General features: G+C 41.4%; 1 protein-coding gene across 1 annotated transcript in view; it reads right to left on the bottom strand.

Moving 5' to 3' along the window:
• Positions 1 to 26719, bottom strand: part of GLIS3 (GLIS family zinc finger 3) — a 448158-nt gene extending 421439 nt beyond the window's left edge. The window contains exons 1-2 of the mRNA XM_012813159.2: positions 26201 to 26719; positions 12983 to 13468 (exon numbers count right to left, since the gene is read on the bottom strand). Coding sequence (XP_012668613.1) covers positions 12983 to 13370 — 388 coding nt within the window. The 5' untranslated portion in view covers positions 13371 to 13468; positions 26201 to 26719. The remainder of the gene's footprint in view (positions 1 to 12982; positions 13469 to 26200) is intronic.
• Between the last annotated feature and the right edge of the window lie 590 nt (positions 26720 to 27309).

The following is a 27309-nucleotide window of genomic DNA, read 5'->3' as shown; positions in this document are numbered from 1 at the left end:
CCATCTGTGAGCTGGGACCATGGTCCTCTCCTTCCTTCAGACTCAGACCGGAACTACATGAATGGCTTTCTTGGGTCCCCAGCTTGCTGCACCAACCACAGATCAGGAGACTCAGCCTCCATTACTGCATGAACCAAGCCTCACAAGCTCATAATAAATCTCTCTCTCTCACATACACACAGACACACACAGACACACACACACAGGAGACACAAACATACAGACACTCACACACAGGGGATGCCAAAACATATTTTAAGCGATATCATATATATATATATATATATGTATATATATATCTGCTCTGGAACAACATAGGTTGGAACTGTGCCGAGTCCACTTACACACAGATTTTCTTCTGCCTCTGCCATCCCCGAGACAGCAAGTCCTACCCCTTTCCTTCCTCCTCTTCCTCAGCGTGAAGATGGCAAGAATGAAGATATTTACAAGGATCCACTCCTACTTACTGAATAGTAAATATACTTTCTCTTCCTTATGACTTTCTTGATAACACTTTCTTTTCTCTATCTTACTTTATTGTAAGAATATTGTATGTAATGCACATAGCATATAAAATATGTATTAATCAACTGCTTTATGTTACACACATTTTATATGCACATAGCATACAAAATACGTGTTAATCAACTGCTTTATTGGCCTTGCCAATAACAGGCTATTAGCAATTAAGTTTGAGAGGAATCAAAAGTAGTATGTGGATTTTCAACTGCATGGAGGGGTGGGTACCGCAATCCCCATATTGTTCAAGGGTCAGTTGCGTGTCCTATCGGTTCTGTTTCTCTAGAGGACTCTAATACAGATACTAAAAAACAGATAAAAGTAATCTTCAGGCAGAAGAATGAAGTGATGTGTAAAAAGAAACAGAGATAAAAGATTATGTTGCCTAGAGAGGAGAAGCATGAGGAAGCTGCATGTTCTTATAATCCCTCAAAAGATCTGGTTGTACATATACATCCTGTGGGTGCCATGAAACACCCCAGGTTCCTTATAATAAATTCCTCTTACATACAGTAGCACAGTGGGCTTCAGGTACCTACAATGACAAGTCTGCAGTAAGGGACTTAGGGAACCAGTGCACTGCAGTAGAAAGCACTCGTCTCCTCTGCTCCCTAGAAGACCTCCAGGAACAGGCTCCCTGACTCATCCCAGCAGGACACTTTAACACACAAGTCTGTGGGGCTGGAAAGAATCTGGATTCAATTCCCAGCTTTGCCACGTACTGGCCATGTAACCGCTGCTAAGTTACTTCATCTCTTCAAGCCTTCAAGTTTTCTTAATCTAATGATACATGGGGCTTTTATGAGAACTGGGAGAAAATGAGCTCCAGGGCTGTCACAGAAAGCCTTGCAAGTTGTGCCCTAGTTATGTGGCCCAGCGACTCCTCTAGGCCTCAGCTGGCCCAGAGTAAGGGCTCAAAAAGGTAGCCATGATTCTATCTTACCTTTTCACTTCTTACTGCCTGCCTGAATGCACAAAACCCACCATTTTAAGCAAGTACCAAGTGGCACTTTAAACACAAATTGACCGAAACACCTGCAACAATCTCCTTGGCAGAAGGCTCTGCTTCAGCCTACTGTTCTTTTCAAAATAAATATGCACCAGACAGCACACCACCACACATAGTAGAAATTCAGGTAGGCATAATATATCTTTCAGGAAATTATTCTCAACTGCCAAGAACCTAAGCTTTTGAGGCAAATTCTGTGCCAAATAAACAAAATAACATCCTACAGAGATACTCAGGGCTCTGGAGACAGTAAGACACGGGTTAAAATGCCTTGCTCTTCTACTTAGGCCATTTTTCTTAATTTTTCTAAGCCTTTCTTTTCTCATGTTTTCAAATGTGGATATGTCATAGGCTTGTGGAGGATTAAATTAAAATATGTAAAGCTAAGCACAGTTCTAGAACATAGAAATTGCTAAATAATTGCCAGAGAGTTTATTTTTAACTCAAGAAAGACCAGAAACTTGTGTTCTACATAAAACACATAGTATATTTAATTATCGTTCACTGGCTCAAATTAACTTATAGGAAGGTAATCCTGAAATAGGCTGAACTTACTTGACCGAAACACAGGTAAGATTTTGAATGTAAATGCAATTGAACTGCTCCTAATTGTAAGGTGATCTGGCATTCTAGTTAGTATAGGATAGTTCTGAGCATAATTATTATTAGGGCCCCATTTCACTTTTAAAAGTGTCTCCATTTGGATCATAAATGATATGCTCACCCTACCTAAATAAAGTAAAATCTTTGGATAGAAGATAAAGTTTTAAAATATTTTATTTCAACTCAATGCTTGTGTATTGTGGTTTAGACATTTTCTCTCTAGCTTTTGAAGCAAACTGTGAAAATATAGAGCTTTTAGAGAACTAAATCAACACAAGTAGCTTTTCATATTGCCCAGACTTTGGAGTTATGACTAAGCGGTAGGGTGGCCTTTATTTCAAAGGACAAGTCACATGAATGAAGTGGGCAGTGGAGCGAGGAACAACAATACTTTGCATGCCCCTGGCAGTTTACCGTTGAAAATGTACTTTCACATTTATCATCTCATTTCATCCTCAAAAGCAAATGCCGTGCTGTGTTCCACCATCTTTCAGGCACCAGAGATTTCCACACAAGTGGGTGACTCCCTGGAAGGCCAATCCACGTAGCCCCGAGGTTCTCTGGAGCTCTCCCCCTCCCTACTCAAGATTCCTAGTCTTTGCCATCCCCGGTTTTTTTACTGTCACATTTCAGCCACTTCCCTGGATTTGAAGACCTGGCCTTGGCCTTCTTGTCCCATCTCTAGCCCCGCAACTTCCATCCCACCCTTGGGCCACCACGTGCCGCTTTGTTTATCAGCTTCAGGAAAGTAGAGAGGAGAGGTGCTGTACACATGTTCCCACTCAAGGACAGGTGGCCAAGCCCACCCTTTGCCTAGACTTTTGGGAATGAGGATAAGACATTCCCTCCTATATTCTAGATGAGGAAACTGAGGAAGGGAGGCCAGGTAGCTTAGCAAGGCTGCACGCCAGCAAAGCCTAAACTACAGGGTGGGCCTTGAGTCCAGTGTCCACACTTTCTCCTGTAGCAGCACCTCTCAAGTTTCACCACGCACCTCCAAGTCAGCTGCATAATCCACAGGGGGCAGTGCAAAAGGAAAATGCCGGGTCCCTTATTTGAAAAGCAAGAAAAATTCTTTATCCTTTCTTCTTAGGTCTCTCTCTCTCTCAACATGTTTTTATTTAGTGTTAAGTTCCTTTGACATGGGGATACTCACAGAGCAAGTGTACACCCTCAAGATGCCCAGAGCCTCACCTACAAATGGGCACATGGGGCACACATCCCACTCCACCCTCCTCACACCCATGCTCAGCTCCCTGACCCCCTGTGGGCAGAGGGCAGCAGGGAACACTGGGTAGGGGCAGGGAGCCAGCAGCTGTCCTGGCCCGAGGTAGGACCCCACATGAACTAGGACTCCAAATCCCCCTGCATGCTCCAGCATCCCATTTGACTTCATGAGCAAATCACAGGTTCAAATATAAAAGTAGTGAGATGTCAGGACAGTAAATACTGAACACTGAACACTAATGGCTAGGCACCCTTCTGAGCACGGGACACTGTGCCGTGGTCACTCCCACAGCCGTGAAGCCAGCCCTGTGCACACAAATCACATTCTGATTTGGGAGGTCTGAGGTGGCCCCAAGACTGTGCATTTCTAACCAGCTCCCCAAAGATGCTAAAGCTTCGGCACTTCAGACTGTACTTGAAAAGCAAGGTCCTACATCACAAGATTCATTTTTTAACTCATTTATGATGTCAGAGCCAATTACAGGACTTCTATTCCTTTCATTATTCAAATAAGGCAGCCGTGGAAATAGGTATTAAATACAAGTCACCATCCATCGTGTCCTTAAAATGTGATAAGTCCGAAGTAGCCAGTCTATTCACATTCATGGCACCTGCCCGCCTGAGTTTAAAGACTTCACAGAAAGGCATGGAATTTGTCCCTATATATGTCATTCAGGTGGCCATAACAGAGGCTGCCAGACTCTTCCCTGGGTAGACAATGCTCTCTGTGCTCAGAGGGGCTGACTGTTGACCATCAAGCAAAATTTCCTAAAACGGGAGTAAAGCTTCATTTCCTCAGCTCAGGGATGGAAACGATAGCTGAATGGTTTGAGTTTTTTAAGATATATTCTTTCAGGAAAGGTAGCGACACTAACCTCTAATGGAGAGAAGGAGCAACATTTCTCAGAATTCCTAGCAGATCTCAGCCTACAGAGTCAGCTTCAGGGCAGAAGCACACAGCACATACAGAATGAGATCAGCCACAAACAGAGTCTCGGTTCTTCATCCCTAAAATGGTACTAACTGGCCAGGCACAGTGGCTCATGCCTATAATCCTAGCACTCTGGAAAGCCAACACGGGTGGATTGCCGAAGCTCCCAGGTTTGAGACCAGCCTCAGCAAGAGCAAGACCCCTATCTCTAAAAATAGCCTGGTGTTGTGGTGGGCGCCTATAGTCCCAGCTACTTGGGAGGCTGAGGCAACAAAATCACTTGAGCCCAAAAGTTTGAGGTTGCCATGAGCTGTGAGGCCACAGCACTCTACTAAGAGTAACAAAGTAAGGCTCTGTCTCAAAAAAATAAAACAAAATAAAATTAAATTAAATGAAACTAAGTGCACTTGTCCAACCTTATGGGATGGTGCCTTTGATCAAATCACATGAGATAATGAACATGAAAGTTTGTGAACTACGCAGTACTATAAAATCTAAGGCTGGTCCCGTTTAACAGCCTTACAAAATGCTGTAAGTGAGTAATGACTGTTACATTTCAGCTTCATGTCCACAGCATTTAAGGTTTGGTGGGGGTGTTAAGGGAGTATACTCTTTTAAAGACAGAATGCTCTGAGACTGACAAACAGCTTTTATAACTGGAACAAATCATGTCTGCCATTCAGTAATACTTGGAAATCCATCATCAATTTGATTTATACCCAGCATCAATAAATCTCACAAAGTGGACCCTGTGTAGCCCAGAGAGTAAACAAAAGTAAACATTGTGTTTCACCTGCCTTGTTGGCGAGACCAAATGAAAACTCTGGCTACCTCAACTGGAATAATACCTTTGGTCTCTGGCTGGTTTGGTTATTTTTGGAACCTTTTATAGAATATTAACTTTATTTGCTCTAATTCTGCAGGAAGCCACATTGGAAGTATAAGGAAATATAAATGATTAAAAAGAAGAAGTGGAGAAAAAAGTAACCGAGTATTTTGCCCCAACCTTCTTTAGCTAATATGTTAACTGCATCTCTTCGAAACTACAGGACTCCAATGGCCACTCCTGTCCCAGGTCTAACGTGACTGCGTTCAACATGGTAGTAGCAGACTTTTTTCATTGTCTGTTTTGTCTTTCCCAGGGATAAACATAACTAAAGAAATGATACAGGAAAGTTATATTTGAAATCAATGGCAATGTTTTAAAATTTATGATGTGATAATGGGAGAAAAACATAAAGCTAGCTGACCCACTGACAAATCAGCTGTAATCTAAGTTCTAGATTGTTAAAGCCAATTGAATTAGCCAAACACAAATACTAAAAAAAAAAAAAAAAACATAAAATTTGATGTATGATTTAAAGTTCGCTAATTTTTCGACCTTGTAGGTTCACACAATACACTATCTTCTTTAAACCAGATCTTTACAAGAGATACCAGCCTTAAGTGACACAAGAGTTTCTTAATCCCAATTAGTTTGGTATCCTTTGTTGACATTACTGTTTTTTTCCTGACCAACAATAATGAATAACCCACAAACACTAATGAATAACTAACTCCCTTTGTCTCCAAGGACAGCAGAGCCCAACAAGAAATGTCAGCGGCCCTGAAGTAAAATAAAAAAACCTTCATAATGAAAATCTTCCCAATTATATCATCCTCCGGGTACTGCAAAAGTAGAATTGCCTTAAATATTTAAATAGTTGTGTCAAATGTACTTAAAGTGGGATCATAAAACTGATTTCCCAGATGCTTTGAAAAAGGCATTTCTACCAGTCTAATTACAATGAGTAACTGTTGGAGCAGGAAATAGGGGAAATGCTATTATTGGTACAATATAACTGGGCTCCTTTGCTCACAAATTCTAGCAAAGCCAGTACATTGCTAACTGAAGCATGTCCTCCATGTTCACTCACTGGCTCGGATAAATAGCAACATGTTAATCTCCCCACATTAAAAATTTAGATGTAGTAAGCAACCGATTTTAAAACTAATTTCTACTATTTTAGAAACACAAAACTAAAAGTAACTCTTCTCTGTTGTAAGACAGAGCAAATAAAAAAACACTGACGTTGCTGAGAATCAGGATCCTCACTGACAAGTGTGTAAGGGGAAGGCGGAGGAAGAACTCAGTTACCTTGTATTTTAACTTGAACCCATTAGCTTTTTCTAATGTTTCCTTACTCTGTCCACAGACAGAGCTTAGAAGCAATGATAGTCCAGAGTCAACAAGAATATCCTTTTGGCTAGTTTTTCAAATGTCATTTCCCACTAAATGGGACTGGAGCTTTGGGGAATAATGGATAATTCCAGATCTAGGTCCGGGAAGTACAAAGTAAACCGAGGACTTCTTGTCATGCCTGAAAGCAAGGAAGTAGTTAAGAGGAATATGTCATAAAGACACAAGAACTGACTTCAAGGGGCTCTCAGTGGCCAAATTTGGGACAATTCGAGCATCAAAAAAAAAAATGACTGTATGAATTATAGCATACCAAACTACAAAAAAAAAAAAAAAAAAGGAATGCATTAGTGATTCTACAATGGTTCTCAAAAACAAAGAAGGGAGAGAAACTCTTCTCTGGAGAACAGCACCAAGTAATAAACATAGAAAGACTCATAGAATCAGAAAATCACCATGCTGCAATCAACAATGTAAAAACTGATTCAGACAGGATTGTCAATGGATGCCATTGGGAAACAGGACCTAAGCACAGGATTGCTTACAAATTTTCAAAGAGAAAGTATCCTTCACAGTGTAGAGATCTGGTGATACCGCCTTAGCCAGGCAATCAAAATGTAGCATCACAAATACTAGGATGAAGGCACATTCAGGGCTTCTGGGATACTAATGGCTGGTATACTAATCATTATGCAGTATTCTTGCCAGAAAGTTTAACCTGAACCCAATCATTAAAAAAATAATTAGACAAACCAAACTGGGGAACAAGAAACTGACCTGAAATCTTTTATATTTTGTCATGAAACACAAAGAAAAGGCAGGAGTCTCTAGACTCAGGAGACTAAAGAGAAGTGACAATTAAATGTGATATGTGATCTTTGATTATATCCTGATCTAAAGAACAGCTATAAAGGATATTCTATTCTGGTTGGACATGGTGGCTCAAGCCTATCATCTCAACACTTGAGAGGCTGAGGCAGGTAGATTGCCTGAGCTCACGAGTTTAAGCCTGAGTCAGAGCAAGACCCCATCTCTAAAAAATAGCCAGGTGTTGTGGCAGAAACCTGTAGTCCCAGCTACTTGGGAGGCTAAGGCAAGAGGATCACTTGAGCCCAAGAGTCTGAGGTTGCTGTGAGCTATGACGCCACAGCACACTACCAAGGGTGACAAAGTGAGACTCTGTCTCAAAAAAAAAAAAAAAAAAGGATATTCTATTCTAAGAGGGAAAGAAAATGATAATTTATATTAAAAATTAATAAGTAGATCAAAATATAAAAATATACATAAAATTAATTTGAATAGGATTTGAAGGGTTGTATTTTAAGAGATAACCATGTCTAAAATAATGCTGTTATAGCAAAGTTAAATTCCTTCGTTATGATTAACATATTTTGGTGATAGCATGAAAGATCCCTGCTTAAGAATTGGGGGTAAAAGCTCATAATGTCTACCATTTACTTTCAAGTGGCTCAATTTACTCGAGGAAGAAAAAGCAGGCAAGATGCTAAAAAAGTAAGGGTACAACATAAGATAACATAATATAAAAAAATAAAAGGCAAGATCAAAATATTTTTAAAAAGATAAAAGTATCAAAGTATCAGGATCAAAGAACGAATTGTATTTAAGAAATATGTTAAGAACTGGTTAAGTGGGAATAGCTAGGTGGGGTGTCTAGGAAAGTTGTTTGATGGGAACAGATCTGGGAAGAGTTGTCCTTTTTATCTTTCTGCCTTCCGTCCTCCTTCCCTCCTTCTGCACTCTTCTCAGAAGGCTCAATAGCTGATAGCTGGAGTGAGGGAGCCATTGCGCAACTAAGAGGAAAAGACTAAGGAAAGCTCCATGATCTTCCACCTAGGAGAGCTGAGCTGCCAACCATTAGCACCAATCACCTACTCCAGCCTTCTCTGTATGAGAAAAATAACGTTCTTGATTCATGGCATGCTTAGTGTCTCATTCATCTTTTTCACAGTACCCTATAGGCAAAAAGAAACACCTCACAGTTGCGCTTAAGTATTTAGGTGTCTTGGGCAGTGCCTGTGGCTCAAAGGAGTAGGGCACTGGCCCTATATACCAGAGGTGGGGGGTTCAAGCCCAGCCCTGGCCAAAAACTGCAACCAAAAAAAAAGTAGTTAGTTGCCCAAAAACTTAATAATATTTATGTACTACAACTTTCTAGCTGTCTTAAAAAAATAAGACACATAAATTAAAGAAAATGAGTATTTATATTTCATTCTTAAATAATCACAATTACTAATGTGATACATGTTCCAATTTTGCACTTCACTGCTTCTTAAACTTTGCGAAAAGGTTGGACACCACTACCTGTTCCACAATGATTTTCACTTACTATTTACTTTTCAAAAATTCTGATTAATACATATACTTAACATAAACGTAATCATCCTAACTATTTGTACCATGTCCAGTACAGTAGCATTAAGTACATTCTCAAGGATGTGCGACCATCACCCTTACCCATCTCCAGAACGTTTTCATCTTCACCAAATGAAACTCTGCACCCACCAATTGACAACTTTCCATTCCCTCTTTCCTCAACCCCCAGGAACCACCATTTCTGTCTCAAAGAATATGACTATTTCAGGATCTTCATATAAGAAGAAATCATACACTATTTATCCTCTTGTGATTGGTGCATTTCATTTGCATAATCTCCTCAAAGTTGATCCACGCTGCAGTGTGGGTCAGAATTTCCTTCCTTTCTAAGGCGATATAATACGTCATTATACACATATACTACATTTTGTTTATCCATTCATCCAGCAATGGATACTTGGGTTACTTCCACTTTGGGGCCAGGGTGAATAATGCTGCCATGAGCATGGGTGTACAAAGTACTTGCTTTTTCAAATCACAACTATGAAAATGGATCTTCACAAAAACATGTCATCACCAAAAGGAACATAGTGCAATTGACAGTTCAAACTGTCAGTCTTCTCAAGCTAGTCATTTTCCTGGTGTCAGAATGTCCCATATCCCTATGTTTCCTTCAAAATTTAAAATATGATGTGACCCCTGGTTCTTGGTGGCACCCCCGTGACACAGGTGTGCTGTTCGGGAACTATATCTATGATGTTAAAGTTACTGTTATTTGAGTTTCCAACAGAGGGGACTTCAACCTTTACGTAATAGAAACATAACTATCAAATCTGTATTTCTCATGAGGCTTCCACTTAGGATCCTCCATCTTCAAGTCAGATGCTTATCCACATACAATCCTTAAGTAATTTACATTCTCTGTACACAGCTCACTACACCCCCCAAAATTAGTGTAATCACCCTCAAGGCTTAGAAAATGCATTTTCTTTGCCACCAAAAATTTATGTGCCAACTTGACTGGGCCACAGCATGCCTAAATATTAAGGCATTAATGTTATTAATGGTTATTTTGGGATGAGGTTATGCTTTTTTATTCTGAATAAAGCATTTTACTAAGTGAATGAAGCATATTGCCCTCTGTAACGTAGGTAGGTAGCCCTTACCCAATCAGCTGAAGGTCTGAACAGAACAAGATTGACCCTTCCCCAGGGAGGGAGACTTAGTACTTGACTGATTGCCTTGAAACTGGAAGTCAGCTTTTCTTCTTGCAGTTGTACATCACCTCTTCCGGGTTTCAGGCCTGCCTGCTTTGGCATAGGGACTACACTGGAGGCTGTCCTGGTTCTCGGCGTTCAGGCTCAGACTGGAACTAAAGCATCAGCGCTCCTGGGTCTCCAGCCTGCCGATTCATCCTGCAGACCTTAGGACTTGCCAGTCTCCATGATCCCATGAGCCAATTGCTTATAATAAATCTCTTCATTTATATACATAAAGACACATACACATATACATCCTATTAACTGCAGGATATTCTCCTATTTCTATGAAGAACCCCAATTACTAGACTGACAGAATCACATGTTCCACCAGTGTCCTCAAGATACACACAAACTCCTTGGTGTACATTCACGACCCTCCATCTGGCTCCCTCTCAGCCCTCTCCAGTCTCATCTCTCACCACCGTCTCCATAGCCCACATCATGTGACACCAGGTGAAAGTCCATTAAATCTCCCATGATCTCTCCCCTCCAAATTGTGAGTGTGCTTTTCTTCCCGCCTATAATGAGTTCCAGACAGCCCCCTCCTTGTGCATCAGTGCACATGCACACACACCTGAGCACACAGAGGATGTGCAGTTTGCATGACTGCAAGGCTACCTCCTCATCCTCCAGGTGTCTGCCCAGATACCCAACTCTCCTCCCAGACCCACCTATACAGCATGGGCCCACAGCCCCTCTCAAATGTTGCCATATTACTCGGAGTGTATCCCTAGCAGAACCTTTACTGGGTTTTATTTTAACTGCTCAATTATTTGTCTGAATTCTCCAACTCCTTGAGGGCAAGGACTATGTTTTATAAGCTATTTTATCTCCATAATAGTGGCTCACCTATAATATGTGCTCAATAATTATTTGGTAAGTAAATGATCCGAGTTCAAACAACATCCCTAACCAGTTTAGGAAATGTCACCAAGAGCTGAAAGGGACACATTCAGCCACTTTTGGCACCATCCGAACCACCAACTGTATCTAAAATGCAAGGCCAGGGACGATAATAACACAGCCATCCTTGTCACCTTACCTATGCCCATGTACAGCCCAACCATACAGGTACAGGACAGGCACCAAAAGCAAGGAGAGCTGGGGGAGGAGCCGGAGAGCCACAGACAGGAGCACGATCTTCTGCACGCATTTCAAGGTATAGTGGCCCTAAGAATTCACTATCCCTTAAGTATAATACCCAAAGGTTTTTTAAAAGATGATTATAATCATAGCCTCCCTCCGGTCATCATGAAAGTGATACTCCCAAACACCTTCCTGGTCGATGACCCTGAAGTGACTTACTCCAACACAAGCATGCAACTCAGGGCTGCTGTGAGGAACTGAGATTATGTATTGAAAAGCACATGGTGAGTTATGCTATAATAAAGACAAATTATTAGTAGTATCACCATTATCATTGTCAGGATTACAAACAGAAGTACATATAGAAACAAGCTACAATTCACGCTAGTGGAGCATGAGCTGGAAGATTTTACTGGGCCTCAGCCCCCCAAAATCCAAACACCTGCTCTGGACATAAAGGAACTTAGATTGCCATGCTATGGATGCAGGATCCTGACAAGAAGAACTCTATTTGGGATGTAGCTCCCAGAGCACCTTTTTTCCTACGCTTATACTAAATATCAGTACCTCTAAGATATAAAATGATTCAAAACCAAGTCCAGGGGCGGTGCCTATGGCTCAAAGGAGTAGGGCGCCAGCCCCATATGTCGGAGGTGGTGGGTTCAAACCCAGCCCCGGCCAAAAAAAAAAAAAAAAAAAAAAAAGTCTAAGCCATAAATAAGTAAATTTCAAAGAAAATTTAAAAAAATAAGCTACAAGGATATTTAGTGTTGTTACTGTTTTGTTTGATCTGCCCATTTACGCCCTCTCCATACACAGAAATACACAGACACTAAAACGAACAACGTTTTGACTATTTGACTGATATAATTCATTATTCACCTTAATTAACCAAGTGAGTGGCTCTTCTGAAGGCTGCTAGTAATTTCATCTGATGGCATAAGCACTTTAAATGTAAACATTTAAGACTCATACCTTAAGGAATATGTAATTGTGCTATTTTATACAGCAAAGTTATGTTTTACATGGGATACCTTTCTCTCATTGGCCTAAACACACTTATCATGTACATTATAACCTCATTAAGTCAACATCAGCTTCTAAAGAAAATATGTCATTCAAATAGTTTGCTATTCACCAACAATTATTCTTTAATATAAAAATAGAGAGAGAGTAATACAAACACTATTGAATTAAAAGCACATTCTCTCTGCACTTCAAATTAACTAGATTTCTAGTTCTCCACAAACACAAAATACACTTTTTCATTATTCTCTTCTAGTTTTTCTCATTACTACCTCTATTATAAAAATAATAGGCTTAGCTCTTAAAGTAAAGCTTATCATTGATACATACTAATTCCTCATTTTATGTTATTAAAATTTTTCCCTTATTTCATCTTTTTCTTTCCAAATATCACCTGTCTTCTAGCACTTCTAGCACTAGGATAAGACAGTTCCAGTCACCCCTCTGTTCTATGGCCCACAGAATGAAGCCCCCAGGCAGCCAGGGCAGGATCTTGCTAAACTAGCTCTTTCCCAATCAACCCACCATCACCCATCCTACCTCCTTATCTCTGACGTTTCTGTCTTCCACTGTTTCACAGTCCCATGAGGTGTCACATGCTTACAGCCAGCATTTACCACTGGAGGTCCTCCCCACCCCCACACACATACATATACATGCCCACCCCCTTTCCAAGCAAGCTATATGTCATTATGTGACCATCAACATTGACCCTGATGTTGAATCATGTATTTTTGCTGGCAGAGGAGGTACTAGGGGGGCAAAGAGTTTCCATTTTTAAAAAGATCCCAGAAAGACAATCCTACCTTTCCCGGGATTGGGAGGAAAAGGGTTTCCAAACTCCTGTTGTTTTGGCTTTAAAGTGTGTGACCCTGACATGCCTTCAGCCTGGGTGACCTGGAACCGCGGCTTCCCATTGGTGAGCACTTGTCTCCTGGGACTCAAGGCAGGCAGATGGATGGGGCTCTCAGCCACGTTGTTCTGAGGAGCCATCCCTCCTCCAGAGGGCATCCTGAGATGGAGGCTGTTAGCCAGGCTTCCGATAGCCGGGCTTGGTGTATTGCCACAAGGTGAGGGACCAGGAGTCCCTGAGTGGGCTTGGATGGGAGGAATGTGTTGACCACTGATCATCCCAGGCCCCTGTGGGGTTCCCAGTGTCCGGTGGAGACTCATGCCGCATGACCTTCCATTCATTCTGAAAAACCTGTGGCCAGGATGGTCAAATATCCAATGGCACTAATGACTCCTTTCAGGCAAAGTCCAATAAGTTATCCATGGTGTGGGTTATAAGCCTGTTTAAAAAAATAAATGCAGGCATTTTTAAAGGTAAAAATGAAAATAAAGTACAGTGAGTTTTTAACCTGTGTAGCATTCATATCAGGAAGAAAAGAAGCACTCTTAGCAAAATGGCCCTTTATGTAGAACAGGGCCATCAAATACACGGCTCCTTGGCAGCACTCTCCCCATCTGCACTCATAGGAGACACGGATTATGGATCATTGCATTGTTTTGTTAGTTACTAAGCCCTTCTCAGTACAGTACTCTTGGCAACTACAACCCATCTACTGGTGCCAACTTGCAAAATGAAATTTACACTGCTCCCTAAATGATCTGTCTACACTAGCTCACCTTTGCTACAGTAGGTCTTGGGAAGCTCAAAGCACTGCCTTCATGAGCTAAGACCAGTGCTTCAAGGTTCCAGTAAACAAACACAAAGCAGACACAGCCTCTCAATGAGATGATGGGAGTCCCTAGACTTACAAAAGATAAAAATCTAAGCCTGGGAATATCCCAAAGTTTTTGAGTATCTATATAGTCAAATATTCATAGCAGCATTAGAATCTTGGATATTGATCCCAAGTTACAGGGATGAGGAAATAGAAGCAACCACAATACTGTAACGTTCCATTAAGATCCTAGAAAAGGGAAAAGCCCTTCCAAAAGTGAGCTGTGCGGTAGGTGCACTGTGCATGAACAACAGACAATAAATCAACCACTAAGGAAGCAGAGGAGAACCACAGTGGTACCGATGTGACCACAGGACATCCTCATCCCCCACCCCCAGTGTGATAAGGTTAGTACTCCAAGGTCATAAATCACTTAGGAAGGCTTTTCCCTCCCTGGACCAGTAACTCCCCCAAACATATGCAATGAGGCAGCTAAGTGCCATGGGAGTGCCACTACTCTAAATGTATGACAGACACAGTCACAATCTGGTTTTCATATAGACACGATAGTCATAAAAAGAAGCCAGAGCTGAAAAAACACATAACATAAAAACCAAGTACAAAATGGTAAGAAGCCGATAGCTTCAATGGGATGATGCCTGCTTTTTAATGTATGATCCACTCAAAGTTTTAGACAAATATTTCAACTTGACTACCAAACAAAGGACCCCATAAATCATCAAAAAAAGAATATCAAAGAGTCAAAACATGTCATGGTGAGTTTCTTTTTCTTTGTTATTACAGCAAATCAAAAAGACTTACTTCTCAGCCATAGTCCTCTAGGTCAGGTCTCACGGCTGTCCTCCCCTCCACTATTGTCCCCCCAAATGGACAAATAAGTTCAGGTTATTCAAACCTGCATCATTTAAGTTTGTTTATGGAACAAAACTAAATAGACCCTGAAATAAGAGTGGCTGCAAAAAAATGTTTTTCCAGTGGAAAAATTCCAATGCCTTTTATGTTGTGACCATGTAGGAGAACTCAAGTGTGTTACCAGCTGGTCTGCTGTTCATTGGTTGATAGTGAGCAAGAGTCACTTAATGGCTCTGTGCTTTGCCAGATAAAACTGGCCATCTATCCTCCACTCATTGATAAAATAGTGTTTTCTGAGCACTGAACCCTACAGAAGAACGCACTTATTCAGAAGCAACCAAAAAAACCAAAGGGATAAGGAATATGTCACATTGGCAAGTTTTTGAAAATAAAGAATTATTCAACATGACTTCAAATATGAGTCATTAAGACCCTGGTCCAAGTGACAAGTGTCTGTAGATTTGCAGAATGTGCCCATTTCCAGGTTTTTAAAAATAAGGGAGTCATTTTTGGCAGCAAAATCATATACAAGCAGGAATACTCATCAAAACCCTGGATAAAAACACATAAGGAGGTACTTTAGCATTAGGCTCAATCATTAAGAAGGTAAGTCAGCAAGAAGGAAAAATAATTAAAGCACTAGAACTTAATTAAGTATCAGGCACTCACACCTGCCTGTTTTGGACTGAATATTTGTTTTATTTTTATTTTTTATAAACTACCAGTCCTGTGTTAAATAATTTTAGGTTGAAAGTAAAAACAACAACAAAATGTACTTAAATTTTATTGCTAAAAAAGCAGCAGCCAGAAAGTAAAGTGATTAATACCAGAAAGAAAAACCAAGAGGCCAATGGCACGTGAGCTGAGCAAAGCCAGCCTCAAGACAAAAATAAAAGAAACTATGTGAAAATATGCCTAACGTTCCAGTTTTCACATTAATTATGCCAACAAATCTTTCAGGCATTAGACACCAGTAAGTAAAAATCAATTCTATCATAACTGGATAATATATTATACGTTATAATATTTTTGCATATGTTTTAGTTAGGCTAAAGTATATCGTCAAGATAAAATTCTAAGTTTACTTGGTACCAAAAAGGGATAAACTGTTAACTTTGAAGACAGACCCATTTTCATAATGTCGGGGGGAAAAAAGCACTCAAAAAGTCAATATACCTGAGTTCTGCTTCTAGCATATAACTTATAATTTCTCTGTTAATTTATTTGTTTTCATTCATAAAAGGTTGAGGAGGCTGGATACATTCACTATGGTCTCTTGAAATTCTGTTTATTCCAGACAATTTAGACTAGGAAGATTATCAAAAATGCCCACTCACCAGAAGCAAGAATAAAAAAGTAGATTTTATACCTATGGCCCTTCAATCTAGGAGGACTGGGTAGACAAGGAAGTAAAAATAATAGCAACCTCTGCCAACTCCATCAAAGCAAGAGCTGGTGGAAAGGCTCTCCTACCAGCAATGTGCCGATAGGCAACACTAACCATGAAGAACGAAATTTAGGATTGAAATGACACTTTGCTAGAAAAGGAAAATCACAACTAATCAGTACCAACAACCTAACTGGTGGGAATCTATTGGCAGGGCATCTTTCTATTTAAAAACTTGATCACATTCTCTAGCATTTTCTCATCTATCCTCCATCCAACTGCTCCTCCCCAGGCTACTACTGTCATCACCAACAAAAGAAACAAGAAAAAGAAAAATCAGGGCAAATCTAGAAGTATAAATTTAGGATATTTGAGATCTGACATATTAACACATTTAGATTTTTAATACTCCACTAGTTCACACAAGGAAAATGCTCGTTCTGCTAATATGAGTCAACATGAGAGTTAATAAATCTTTCCCTCTGACTACTTTCGAACTCTGTAAAATACACTCCTGTAAATCAGGTCAGAGAGGAAATTACTTAACCCCTAAAGAAACTAAGGCACAAAACCACTTAATTATTCCACTAGTTTTCTGGAAAAGCATGACTTTAATCAAAATATCGTGACTCCACCTTCTACCCAAAGCTCCAGGCACTGTTCCTAGTGGATTAAAAGATTAAACAAATGAAAAGCAATGTTAACTCATCCATTCAAGAAAATTTCAAAAACGCGACTTCCAAAATGCCTATTTACAGCCAAAGGCCCTTTCTTAGTAAATACCATTAATAGACTCATCTAGAGTCATAATTCATCTGATGAGCCAGTTAATTATTAATTTTCATACATCATTTCATTTCCTTAGGCTACATTTAGCCTTTGTTACATTTTCCATTTCTTCTGCCACAAGCATTTCTTACCCTGCATAGAAAACCTGATAATGAGGCACCAAATACTGGTGAGCAAACAAACTGCTCCTGAGTCGGCTTCGTTCATATATGTCTAAGCTATCTAAGATGAAGTTCTTATTGATTCTTTTCATTTTTTCCCTTTAGGTTCATGATTGTATAATTTCATTAACACTGCCCTTTTCAACGTCACTGCATTGATCATTAATAGGCCCATGTTATTCCCATGGGCTTCTCTTGTTCCAGCTTTTGTAGCCAGAAGAATATAGAAATGAAAAGCCTATTGATAGATAATATAAGTTATTCGCACGCACGGCTGCAGTGTGAAGCACATTTTGCAATTCAATCAAGTACAGATAGAGCTGAATGTTCTTAGATCCCTGGAGTTCATTTTAATAAGCAGAATGTACCTTGTCCTAACACAGGTGACTGACTCCTCAGAAAAGATTGTATAAACAAAAACCAATCATGTAAGTCATTTTATTGGCAACAATATAAACACAGCTATATTAGATGTCACCAATAAATCAAAATTATTCTTGTCTGCAATTTTAACAAGAGGAAAGTGCAAACATGTGCCTGTGAGGCTGGAGGATATTAGAGAGGAAACGTATTTGGATGTGTACAATATTATTTCTCTAAATCGAAACTGGAAGGTACTGTTATGATAGAGTAACCCACAACAAGGAATAGTTGATCATTACCATGGTTCCATAACTTTATTCAGTGACACTGGCAAAGGCACAGAATTTACAACAGAAGTTACATAGAAACAGAGCTAATTCCTCATTAATCAGATGTGGGTAGAAACTTAGGGAGGTTACACCTAATAACTATCGTAGTATGTACAGGCCTATTCACTTGAGCACTCCCAAGGTCTAATGCTGGCAATTCCAAGAACATTAACATATTAATTCTGAGCACTCAGATATACAGACATTACTCAAGCATTAGCATCACCATTAATATGAAATCCAAGAGGTTTATGTGTGAGTTATACCAATTAAAAAATACGAAACAACTTAGTGTTTCTTCCAGAGATTCAAGAGCATTCTTCCAAAGACTACTCAGAAAAAAAATATGACAATGTGGTCAGGCACAGTGGCTCACACCTGTATTCTGAGCACTTTGGGAAGCTGAGGTGAGCAGACTGCTTGAGGCCAGGAGATTGAGACCAACCTGGGCAATAGCAAGTCCCCATCTCTACAAAAAAAAATTATTTTTTAAGTTAGTCAGGCATGATGTAGTCTAGCTATTCAGGAGACTGAGGCATGAGGATCACTTGAGCCCAGGAGTTCACTGCTGCAGTGAGTTACATTGGTAATACTGCACTCCAGCCTGGGCAAGAAAGTGAGACTTTGTCTCAAAAAAATCATAATAATGATAACACAATGAACATTATGATTCTTATAACTATCTAATTAGATATTTAAGCTTCTAATTTTACATTTTATAAAATTTTTCAAAAATAAAAGTAATCTTTCCTGAGTTTATAGAGAGAAACAACTGGCAGTGTCAGCGTAAATTTGAATTAATGGCTATGATATTCAAAATATGGGTAGGTAAATACAACCAGGACACAGAGGAAAGAGAGGAAAGGAAAGGGAAAGGGAAGACTGCGGAAAAAAAGAAATGACCAAGTCCAATTCAAGAATTTCTTCCTAGTCATTCAATCCTACCTGAAAAATCAGAAGCATCAATAAGAACCCTCTACACAATGACAGTAACAACAGATTGCTGGAGGAAATTCAGAACCTTCAGGAAAGTACTGCTGGAGGGCAATATTAAAAGTTTGACAGCCTCTCTTAGAATCCACTTTGCACACCTCAGTGCATCTATACAACTCTCATATCCTCCTAGTTTACTAAATGTCACTACTTTCAGTAGTAATTACTTAGAAGTATTTTATTTACTTTGCCTCAGTCATTAACTCATCAATGAGCACAGAAAGGTCTAGAGAACTATGGACCTACCAAAAATGGCAAGGGAGAGGAGGATAATTAGGGAATTCCTTGGTCAGCTACTAGAACTCATACGCAATGAGCATGAACTTGGAACCAACAAGACTTTTAAGACAAACATGAGTAAGTTCATAAAGTATCATGCACTGGTCCAGTCTAGGTTATAAATTTAAGTTCCAAGAGCTATGTTTAACAAGGTACTCTTTCTAAAGCAATGTTTTCCAAGTGGGGTGCAGTTCTCTGGTGGCCTATGAACTCAATTATTCAATAAGGCATTTTTTTTAATGAACTAGAACTACTAGAATAAAAGAGAAGTCATTGGTGCATCAAAAGTATTAATGGTTAGGTATTTGTTTTATTTCAGTTATTTATGGGTGTTTATATCTTCATGTCTGTATGCACATATATCTTTCACATAAGATATAAAATATATTTTAGGGTGAATCACAGTCAAAATAGCATTAAAGCCACTATTACAGAATCATTTGGACTATGTATCTACCCAAGTACTTACAAACAGCAGCCGCAGGTATAGACAGAGTCATACAGTCAAAATAAAATAAATACCAAAATATAGCTGGAATAACAATGTAAAAATTCAACATTTGGGCTTTACAAAAAAATAAGAATCAAAGAATACAAAGCCACATTCCTAGCTTTCACTGTGCCTTTTCCTCAGTAACTATCAATTGATCAATTGTGGTCAGTAAGTAATAGTGGAGAATCAGGATCAAAATGACTAATGATTTTAGATCTTCTTTGTTGTACAGGGTAGACAACAGTCCCTGGAATAAAACCCCTACTCTTATACTGCTAGAGAAGGAAAAGTTTAAATCAACACATAATGTCTTTGAGAACTGAGTCTTTCAAAATGTGTTCTTACCATGAGTTAACCATCAGATCTTAAGAAGAGGAATTTGAAATGGAAAAATGAACACATTCCCTATGATGTCACTGCTGAATTAATTACCTGAATTGCAAAGAGTAAGTGCCACATGGCTATGGTTTGATGCACAAAGCTTTCTTCTTTAGAAATATGAAAGCAAAATGACTGGCTGGAGATTTTTCTTTCAAACACACAATCATCCTTACACAAAGAGGTACACAGGTAGTAAAATACAGCAAATGAAAAGACCATTCTTTCTCATTTCGTCTGTATAACTAACAACTCAATCCACGTGAATAGCTGTTTGCAGGGCTAAAGATCACAATCTTTTTAAAAAGGTAATAAACATCTACCTATGGAAAATTCTAGAAATAAAATTTACCACTCTTTAAACCAAATAGTCAGGGATATTAATGTGTACCTATCACACATGTAACTGAGTGATTTTTTCCTTTAGTGTAGTTATTGCTTAAAAAGTGACCAATGTATCTATTTTTGGCTGTTGGTAGACAGAAGTCTTATACAAGTTAAATTATATTCACTGACATCACTATAAAAGTATGAATGTCCACAACAATGACTAGGCCCTTAACCAACATGACAACATATTTATTAAGAAAATTTTTTTAAACCTCCATGAATGACTCAGCCAAGTTACAGACAGAAGTGGAATCTATTGGTCATGCTGAAAAGGTTGGGAAAACATTAATCCATTTCTTCACACACAAGAATAACAAGAATTCATACCTAGCCCTGGCATCTAGTTGATTTTCTGTGTAACGTATTCAGCAGGTCTGGAAATGAAACATCACAGATCTGGCTCACAACTTCAGAAATAACTGGTATTCAAACAGTCTGATCTCTTTATCAAGGAGCCTAGAACAGGGTCTGACCTTGCACTGTGACCCTCTCTGCCCATCTGCTGTTCAGCAAGGCTGGCTGTGCCTGAAAGAATGTGCAGTGGTTCATGTTCTTGGCCTTGAACAGACCACGTCAGACAAGGAGGCCCCACGAGCTCCCTTTGTCTCAAGTCTGTCCTCAGCTACTTACAGCCTTCGTGATTCAAGTTTTACAGACAAATTCTCTGATTGTGTTCCCAAAGTAAAACACAATTGGATCCTTATTCTATTCATTCTACACATTGCCTTGGATTCTACCTTGATCGTTGTTTCCTTTCTCACCTCTTTTTCCCACTTTCCTCCTGAATTCAGATCCTATCTGTCCTCTACTCCTACCCCAAATGTCTACTTTAGGCCCTCCCTGATCCTTTCTTAGTTTCCATATCTCTGATCTGTAAAATGGGGATAATTACACTATTGTGCAGTTCATTACATCACAGAGTAGTAAATGAGAAAATGCATGTGGCCTTGCTTAGTATATACAGCTCAGTACAAAAAAGGAACAAACAGATGCTAAATATTTTACACAACACACCTCTCTTTTACATTCATAATTACCTACATTACATTGGAGTTATTTGCCTGTCTTTCATCTCCCTGCCTAAATTCTGATTTCATTAAGTTTGGGAATTATGTATAATTTATCTCTGAACTCTATCCTGGCCCATATGTGCACATAGATTGTTTTATCTATTCCTATAAATTTATATTTTTATACACTTAACCCACATATATTTTTTATACTACATTTATATTTTCACATACATTTATTGTTGTTTATGTTATTCAAACTGTACTGATCATTATACTACAAAATATGGTATAAGTGAAATACACAAGGGCTGTCTGGAAAATATCCAGCCCTGTATGTCTCTGTTTTTCATAGTACATGGCTGTATAGTATAATTAGTATAGCACAACTGGACAACCCTCCTATAATTGTAATCCACATTTATTTTTTATTGCCTAAATTAATACAAAAGTGAGGTGTGAACATACAATCATGAATCTCACGTTCTGTGGCTTGTGCGACTTAATTAAAATTGCATTGTTTCCTAGTTTATTCCTCCCAGTCTATTCCTTTTTCTAGTAGGAAAAAGTAGCATAGAAATTCTGTTCTGCTCTTCTAGGCAGGAACGTTCTTTAGCTTGGCTAAAAGCAGCAAAATGAATCCAGTCAGTTTAGTACTGAGACCAGGCACTTCTTTTCTCATTGGGAGGGTTGCTGGGCCTCACTCAGAGGCTGTGCAATACATTCTGGGTTTTCACTGTGGAAGGGGGACCCTCAGCATTTTCCTGCTCTACCTGCAGTGGTGTCACACTAGATGCATCCCTGTGCCTACTCAGTCACCCCAACCAGACCGTCATTAGAATATAAATATGGCTTTATGTTTCATTAGTGTTTTTCCTTAATTCTATCATATTAAGTAATACCTCACCAAGTAATTTCTGTAAGCCAAGCTGTTTCCATCATCTTTAAGAGAGAGTCCAAATTATTTGACCTACTAAAAGTTGGTTGTGTAGAGCAAAAAAAGCCAGACAGACCCAGGAGTGCATATTGAATTATTCCATTTACATAAGATATTTTTGAAACAGGCAAAAACTAATGCATTTGTTAGACGTCAGGACAGTGGTCACCTTAAGTGAAGGTGGTAACTGGAATAAAATATGAAGTATATTTCTGGTGTGTTGGTAATGTTCTGTTTCTCGATCCAGATGCTAGTTATGTAGGTGTGTTCAGTTTGTGAAAATTCATCAAGCTTAAGATAGATGTGCTTTTCTGTAAGGATATTTTATTTCATCTTAACAAAAAACTGGGCTCTTATGTCACTCCTCCCTACAATAAGTGGGAAATTAGGAAAACTTGCAGTTTAGGCATGTTTTAATCAAACTATGTGTTAATGTCATTTTAAAAGCTTTGTTCTGTCTGTGTCTTATTTTCCTTGAAGGGGAATGGCAATATACTTTTATTGCACAGATGTCCTATGTGCATTTTCCCCCAGTCTCATAGATTAAATCTATGAACCAATCAAGCTTAAGGAAAAGTTATAAAGAGTTAAATTCTGTATTTCCACCTTCTTTTCAATACAATAGCCTCTAAAGAAAATAATTACAGAAACACTGGAAATGACTTCTCCAGAGATGAGAAGGTACAACGTGCATTTGGGATGCCAATTTCTGAATTCCCTCCTTCAAGAAATACTCCTATAATTTGGAAGAAATGCAAATTAACATCCTAGCTCCAAGGATCAATAACTACAACACGAGAAGGACAACAGGCAGAAGAATGAATGTCCTCGGTCTTAATTTCCTAGCAGGAAAGAACACACAAAGAAAAAAGGACTGAGAGCGCTGGGCTCTCTTGGAAGCCATGGAAAGACCCCTTTCTGCTACATATAAATCAAGAGAAAGCTAATACAAAACATTAATTTGATATTATTTAACCTCCTTCACCCTAACTATTTAGGCCCAGGAGGAATTTCCCCTACCCGGTGGACCCTTGGGTGTTCCTCCTCCAAAAAAAAGCTGCCTTTCCTATTTAAAATGATGATCATAGCTGTTCAATGTCTGATAGCCTGACTACTATTAAAGCCCTTGAGTGGAATCTGAGAATCAGAGAAAAAAGATGCTCTCTCCAAAGAGACCTAAGGTGAACCAAGAAGAGAGAAGTTATCACAGCAGCAGTTAAATTTAACTACTCATACTCCAGGATCTGAGCAAGAAAGTAAAGAAATTACCAACTACCAATGAGGAAAGGAGTTTTTGGAAGTAACTGGGCAAAAAGTGTCCCCCACCTTTGCTTTCAAAAATAGTATAAGAGCTAGCCTGGCTGCACAGACAATTAGTGAAAATATATGAAAACTGGAGTAAGTTTAATAATGATCCATTTAACTTCAGCTTGTTCTAGGAAAAAAAAAAAAAACAGCGTATAATAGCACACTCTCCTGTCTCTAAATCACTACAGAATAACCTTCATTGTGGCAGATCCTTTTATGGCAACCCTTTGCAGGTTGCACCTGCTTCACACACCACCATTGGAAGCAAACTTTGAGGACAGAGAAAAGAAGAAAAAGGAAGATTTAAACCAATACAAATCAATTTTGTACCAAAAAACAAAAAAAAAAGAGTTCCCAGTTTAGTCTAAATAGGGAGGTCCGGTGAGAAACAAGACAGAGGGGAAAACAGACGTCTGGCTAACTCCCAAGGCAGAAATCATGACTCATCAAAGCTTTCAGAGGGGACAGAACTGTAAGCAGACTGCATTTCTCTTGAGTTCACCTTTGGGCCAAGAAATGCTCTCTGAACTGGGAACTGGGACTCTTAGGTGTTTGTTCTGGGCCTGCAACAACCGGCTGTGAGACCTTGGGCAAAACCCCTCAAGGCTCTGTGCCTCGGTTCTCTCATCGGTAGTTAGGTGATCACCAAGGTCCCCTCTAGCTGTAATAGTCTTTCTACACTTGAGATTCGGGGCCCCATAAATCTAAAGGGAATTGGTCCACTGGGGGGAGCTGCAGAACCTCCCTCTACCCACAAACTCCAGGGCTCCAGGGCCCCAACTCTGGGGAGATGCTGCTGTCCTAGAAGAAGGTGGCTCTCCTGGGGAGAGCCAGCTGCAAGAGCCCTCCCCCGTGTAAAAGGGGGGGCCCGCAATTGCAAGAGTCCAGTTCCCGCGGACTCTGCTCTCTGCAGTTCCGGAAGTAACTCCCCTTCCCTGTGCCCCGGGTTTAGATGCTCCAGAGATGAAGGCCAAGGTGACTGATGCCAGGAAAGCCTAGAGGAGTTAGGGGGTGGGAGGCATAAAGAGAAGGGGGCCTGGAGAGGTCGGGGGAGGTGCAAGGCAGAGAAGAGGCGTGCAGACCAGGCAGGAGGGGGGCAGCCTTTATCAGCTCCATCTACCCCACTAGGTTGGCCCCTGGAGTTGGGGGCTGGGGCCCCTCAGCTCCTGGCTGGGAGGTAGGGGCGGTCTGCTGGCAGAGGCTACGCGCACACGGGTGCCTGCGGCTAAGACCCCGGCACTCCCCCACTCGGTCTCCGCCCCTAACCCTCGGCCCGTCTGTGCGAGGGAAGGCAGCAAAACAAAACAAACTAGTGCCGGCTTCCTGTTGTGCAACCGAGTCCTGAGTAAGTCGAGGGCCGAAAGGGCGCCACAGCCTAGGAAGCCGGGGTGGTGGGGACCCTAGTACTGCCCCGCCCAGCTGGAGCAGGAAGCCACTGCGGGCCTGCTGCCCCCAGAGAGCGCCCTGGCCCCATCCCCCTACCACGCAAGTCCTAACCCTCTGGTCTCCTTTCACTTCTCCAGTCCCAAACGCCCCCCAACAAGTCATAGGGCGCCACCGGTGGGGCCAGAAAGCTTGCCGCAAAGTTTCTCCCTCCAGGTACCTAATTGAATCAGGCATAGGATGACAAGTCATCCAGGGCCAAGATTTCCAGACACTTGGGTGACTTCCTTTTCCCCCCGAGGTGACTTGTCAGCTCCAGTGAGTAACTTGGAACTGTCGCTAGGGGCAAGGTGTGTGTCTAGGAGAGAGCCGGCAGCTCACTCACGCTTTCCAAAGAACAGCCCCTGACGACTTCAAAATACACACAGGGGTCATTTATAGGGACTGGAGCCCTGCGCAGAACAAAGTCTCTGAGACTGAGACATTTTCCAAACAGTGCTGACATTTTGTCGGGCCCCATAAAGCGTAAACGCAAGGTGACGAACCCGGCGGGGAGTGCTGGTGTCTGAATGTGTCTGCTAATTTGCCGCGTGGGAAGTTATAGTTAGTTACAGATTCTGTGGCTAAGCGTTGCTAGACCGGTACGGAGACAAGTATAGGTAACCTGAGCCCCATGACCTCCTGGAGCTATGAGGACACCGACTTGGGTGAGAACCAAGCGTGGAAAACAGCCTTCGTGGAACTCCACGAACACGTGGAAAGAAGCAGCCACAGCTCCCGTGTGCGCGAGAGACCTCACGTCACCCCATCAATTCCCACTTGGCCAGAGTTTCCCTTCGGTGGGGACTCGGGGATGGCGTGCCCCGTGCCAGTGCTAACTGTAACTTGCCCTGATTCTGTAGCCCTCTGGCCCCTGTACTTTAAAAGGAAAACAAAAACTCTTCACAATTGACCAAACTTTAATACCTTATTGATTTCCTTTGCGTCTTCTACTCTGGGCGCCCTTAGGCAACTGACAAGAACACAGTTTGATTCCTAATTGAGTGGTGCTATATACCTCAATAAGCACAGGTCTCTAAATGACCTAGGAATCTGGGGGATGGGGTGCGCGCGTATCCTTAAACCCGCGCAAATGCGAACGCCACCGGCTCTGCGTGAAAAACTATTTCTAATCCCTAGTTTGAGTCTCTCCGAGCTGTTCCTCCCCCTCACACACACACACTCCTAAGTGCTCTTTCTCCCAGTCTCTCGCCTGCAAGCAAAGTTCCTATGGCATCCACTTACCAGGTAACGGGAATTTCCACAACAAAGCCGGGCTTGCGGGTCCCTTTCCCCAGGCAGCCTGTGAGAGTGACAGCGGGCTGGCTGGGGCTGGCGCTGGCGAGGAGTAACTTGGGGCTCCAGCCCTTCAGCGCGCTCCACCGGCTCTGCCTCCTTCGGAAATGAAAACTCCCATCCAAGCCCGGGGACGAAGCGCTGAAACCCGGCCCAAGGGCAGTGTGTGCTCGGGCGTCTGCGAGGGCAGTGGCGGCAGGGGATTGGAGGCAGCAAGGGGGTGGTTGGACCCTAGGCATCAGCTCATTCTTCCCCGCTACACACGTACACACGCAGATAATGTTTTTAAAAAGTTCAGTTGCGACTTTGTGCCTCGCCTGTCCTGTTCATCCTCGTCTTGGGCCGGGGGATGCGTCTGGGGGCCGCCAGGGGATGCCGGCTAAATGCTGGGGCAGTTCCGTCGGGGGAGCGCCGGTGAGACCCTGGACGGCTGCGCTGGGGATGGAAGGCCTGCAGGGGGTACGAAGAGGGGCGGCGCTGGTGGCACCCAGTGCCCGTGCGCGCCGCACTCTGGGCTGCCGGGGCGGCGCAGTGTGGACGCGGCTTCAGGGAAAGGGGAAGGGGGAAGAGGGAGGGAGGGAGGCGGCCCGGCAAGGAGTGTGGATGTGTGTGCAGCCGGAGGGCCGGCCTATAGCCAGCTGCTTCCTGAGTGTGAGAGCTGGAGGGGGAGGGGACGGGGTGGGGGCGGGCTCGCCGGTCATCAGGCTGGCCAATTCCAAGGCCCAGTTTGTGTCTCCCTCTGGACGCATTCGCACACGCGCTCCCCGTGGGCCGGGGACTGGAGGAACTCCCGGAACAGAGGTAACAGCGGGGAGACACTTGGCCTTCTTTCTGGCCTTATTCATTAAACTAACTTAAACATGAAAAGTATCACTGTTTGAACAAGATTTGATGTCAAATCATAGAGAACAAGAGAAAAAAAATACCCAGTAGTAAAACAGACAGCAGAAACTAAAAAGTGTAAAATGGCAAGAGTTTCTCCAATATACAGGACTGAATGCGCCGGACAACTTCCAAACTGCATGAATGAAGCACAGGGATGCCTTTGGTGTCTTTTC

This window comes from Otolemur garnettii, unplaced genomic scaffold, assembly GCF_000181295.1.
Source record: "Otolemur garnettii isolate 467f Iridium unplaced genomic scaffold, OtoGar3 scaffold00006, whole genome shotgun sequence".
NCBI lineage: Eukaryota > Metazoa > Chordata > Mammalia > Primates > Galagidae > Otolemur > Otolemur garnettii.
Note: the sequence above shows the minus strand (reverse complement) of the source record. Positions and strands in the feature narration are given on the sequence as shown.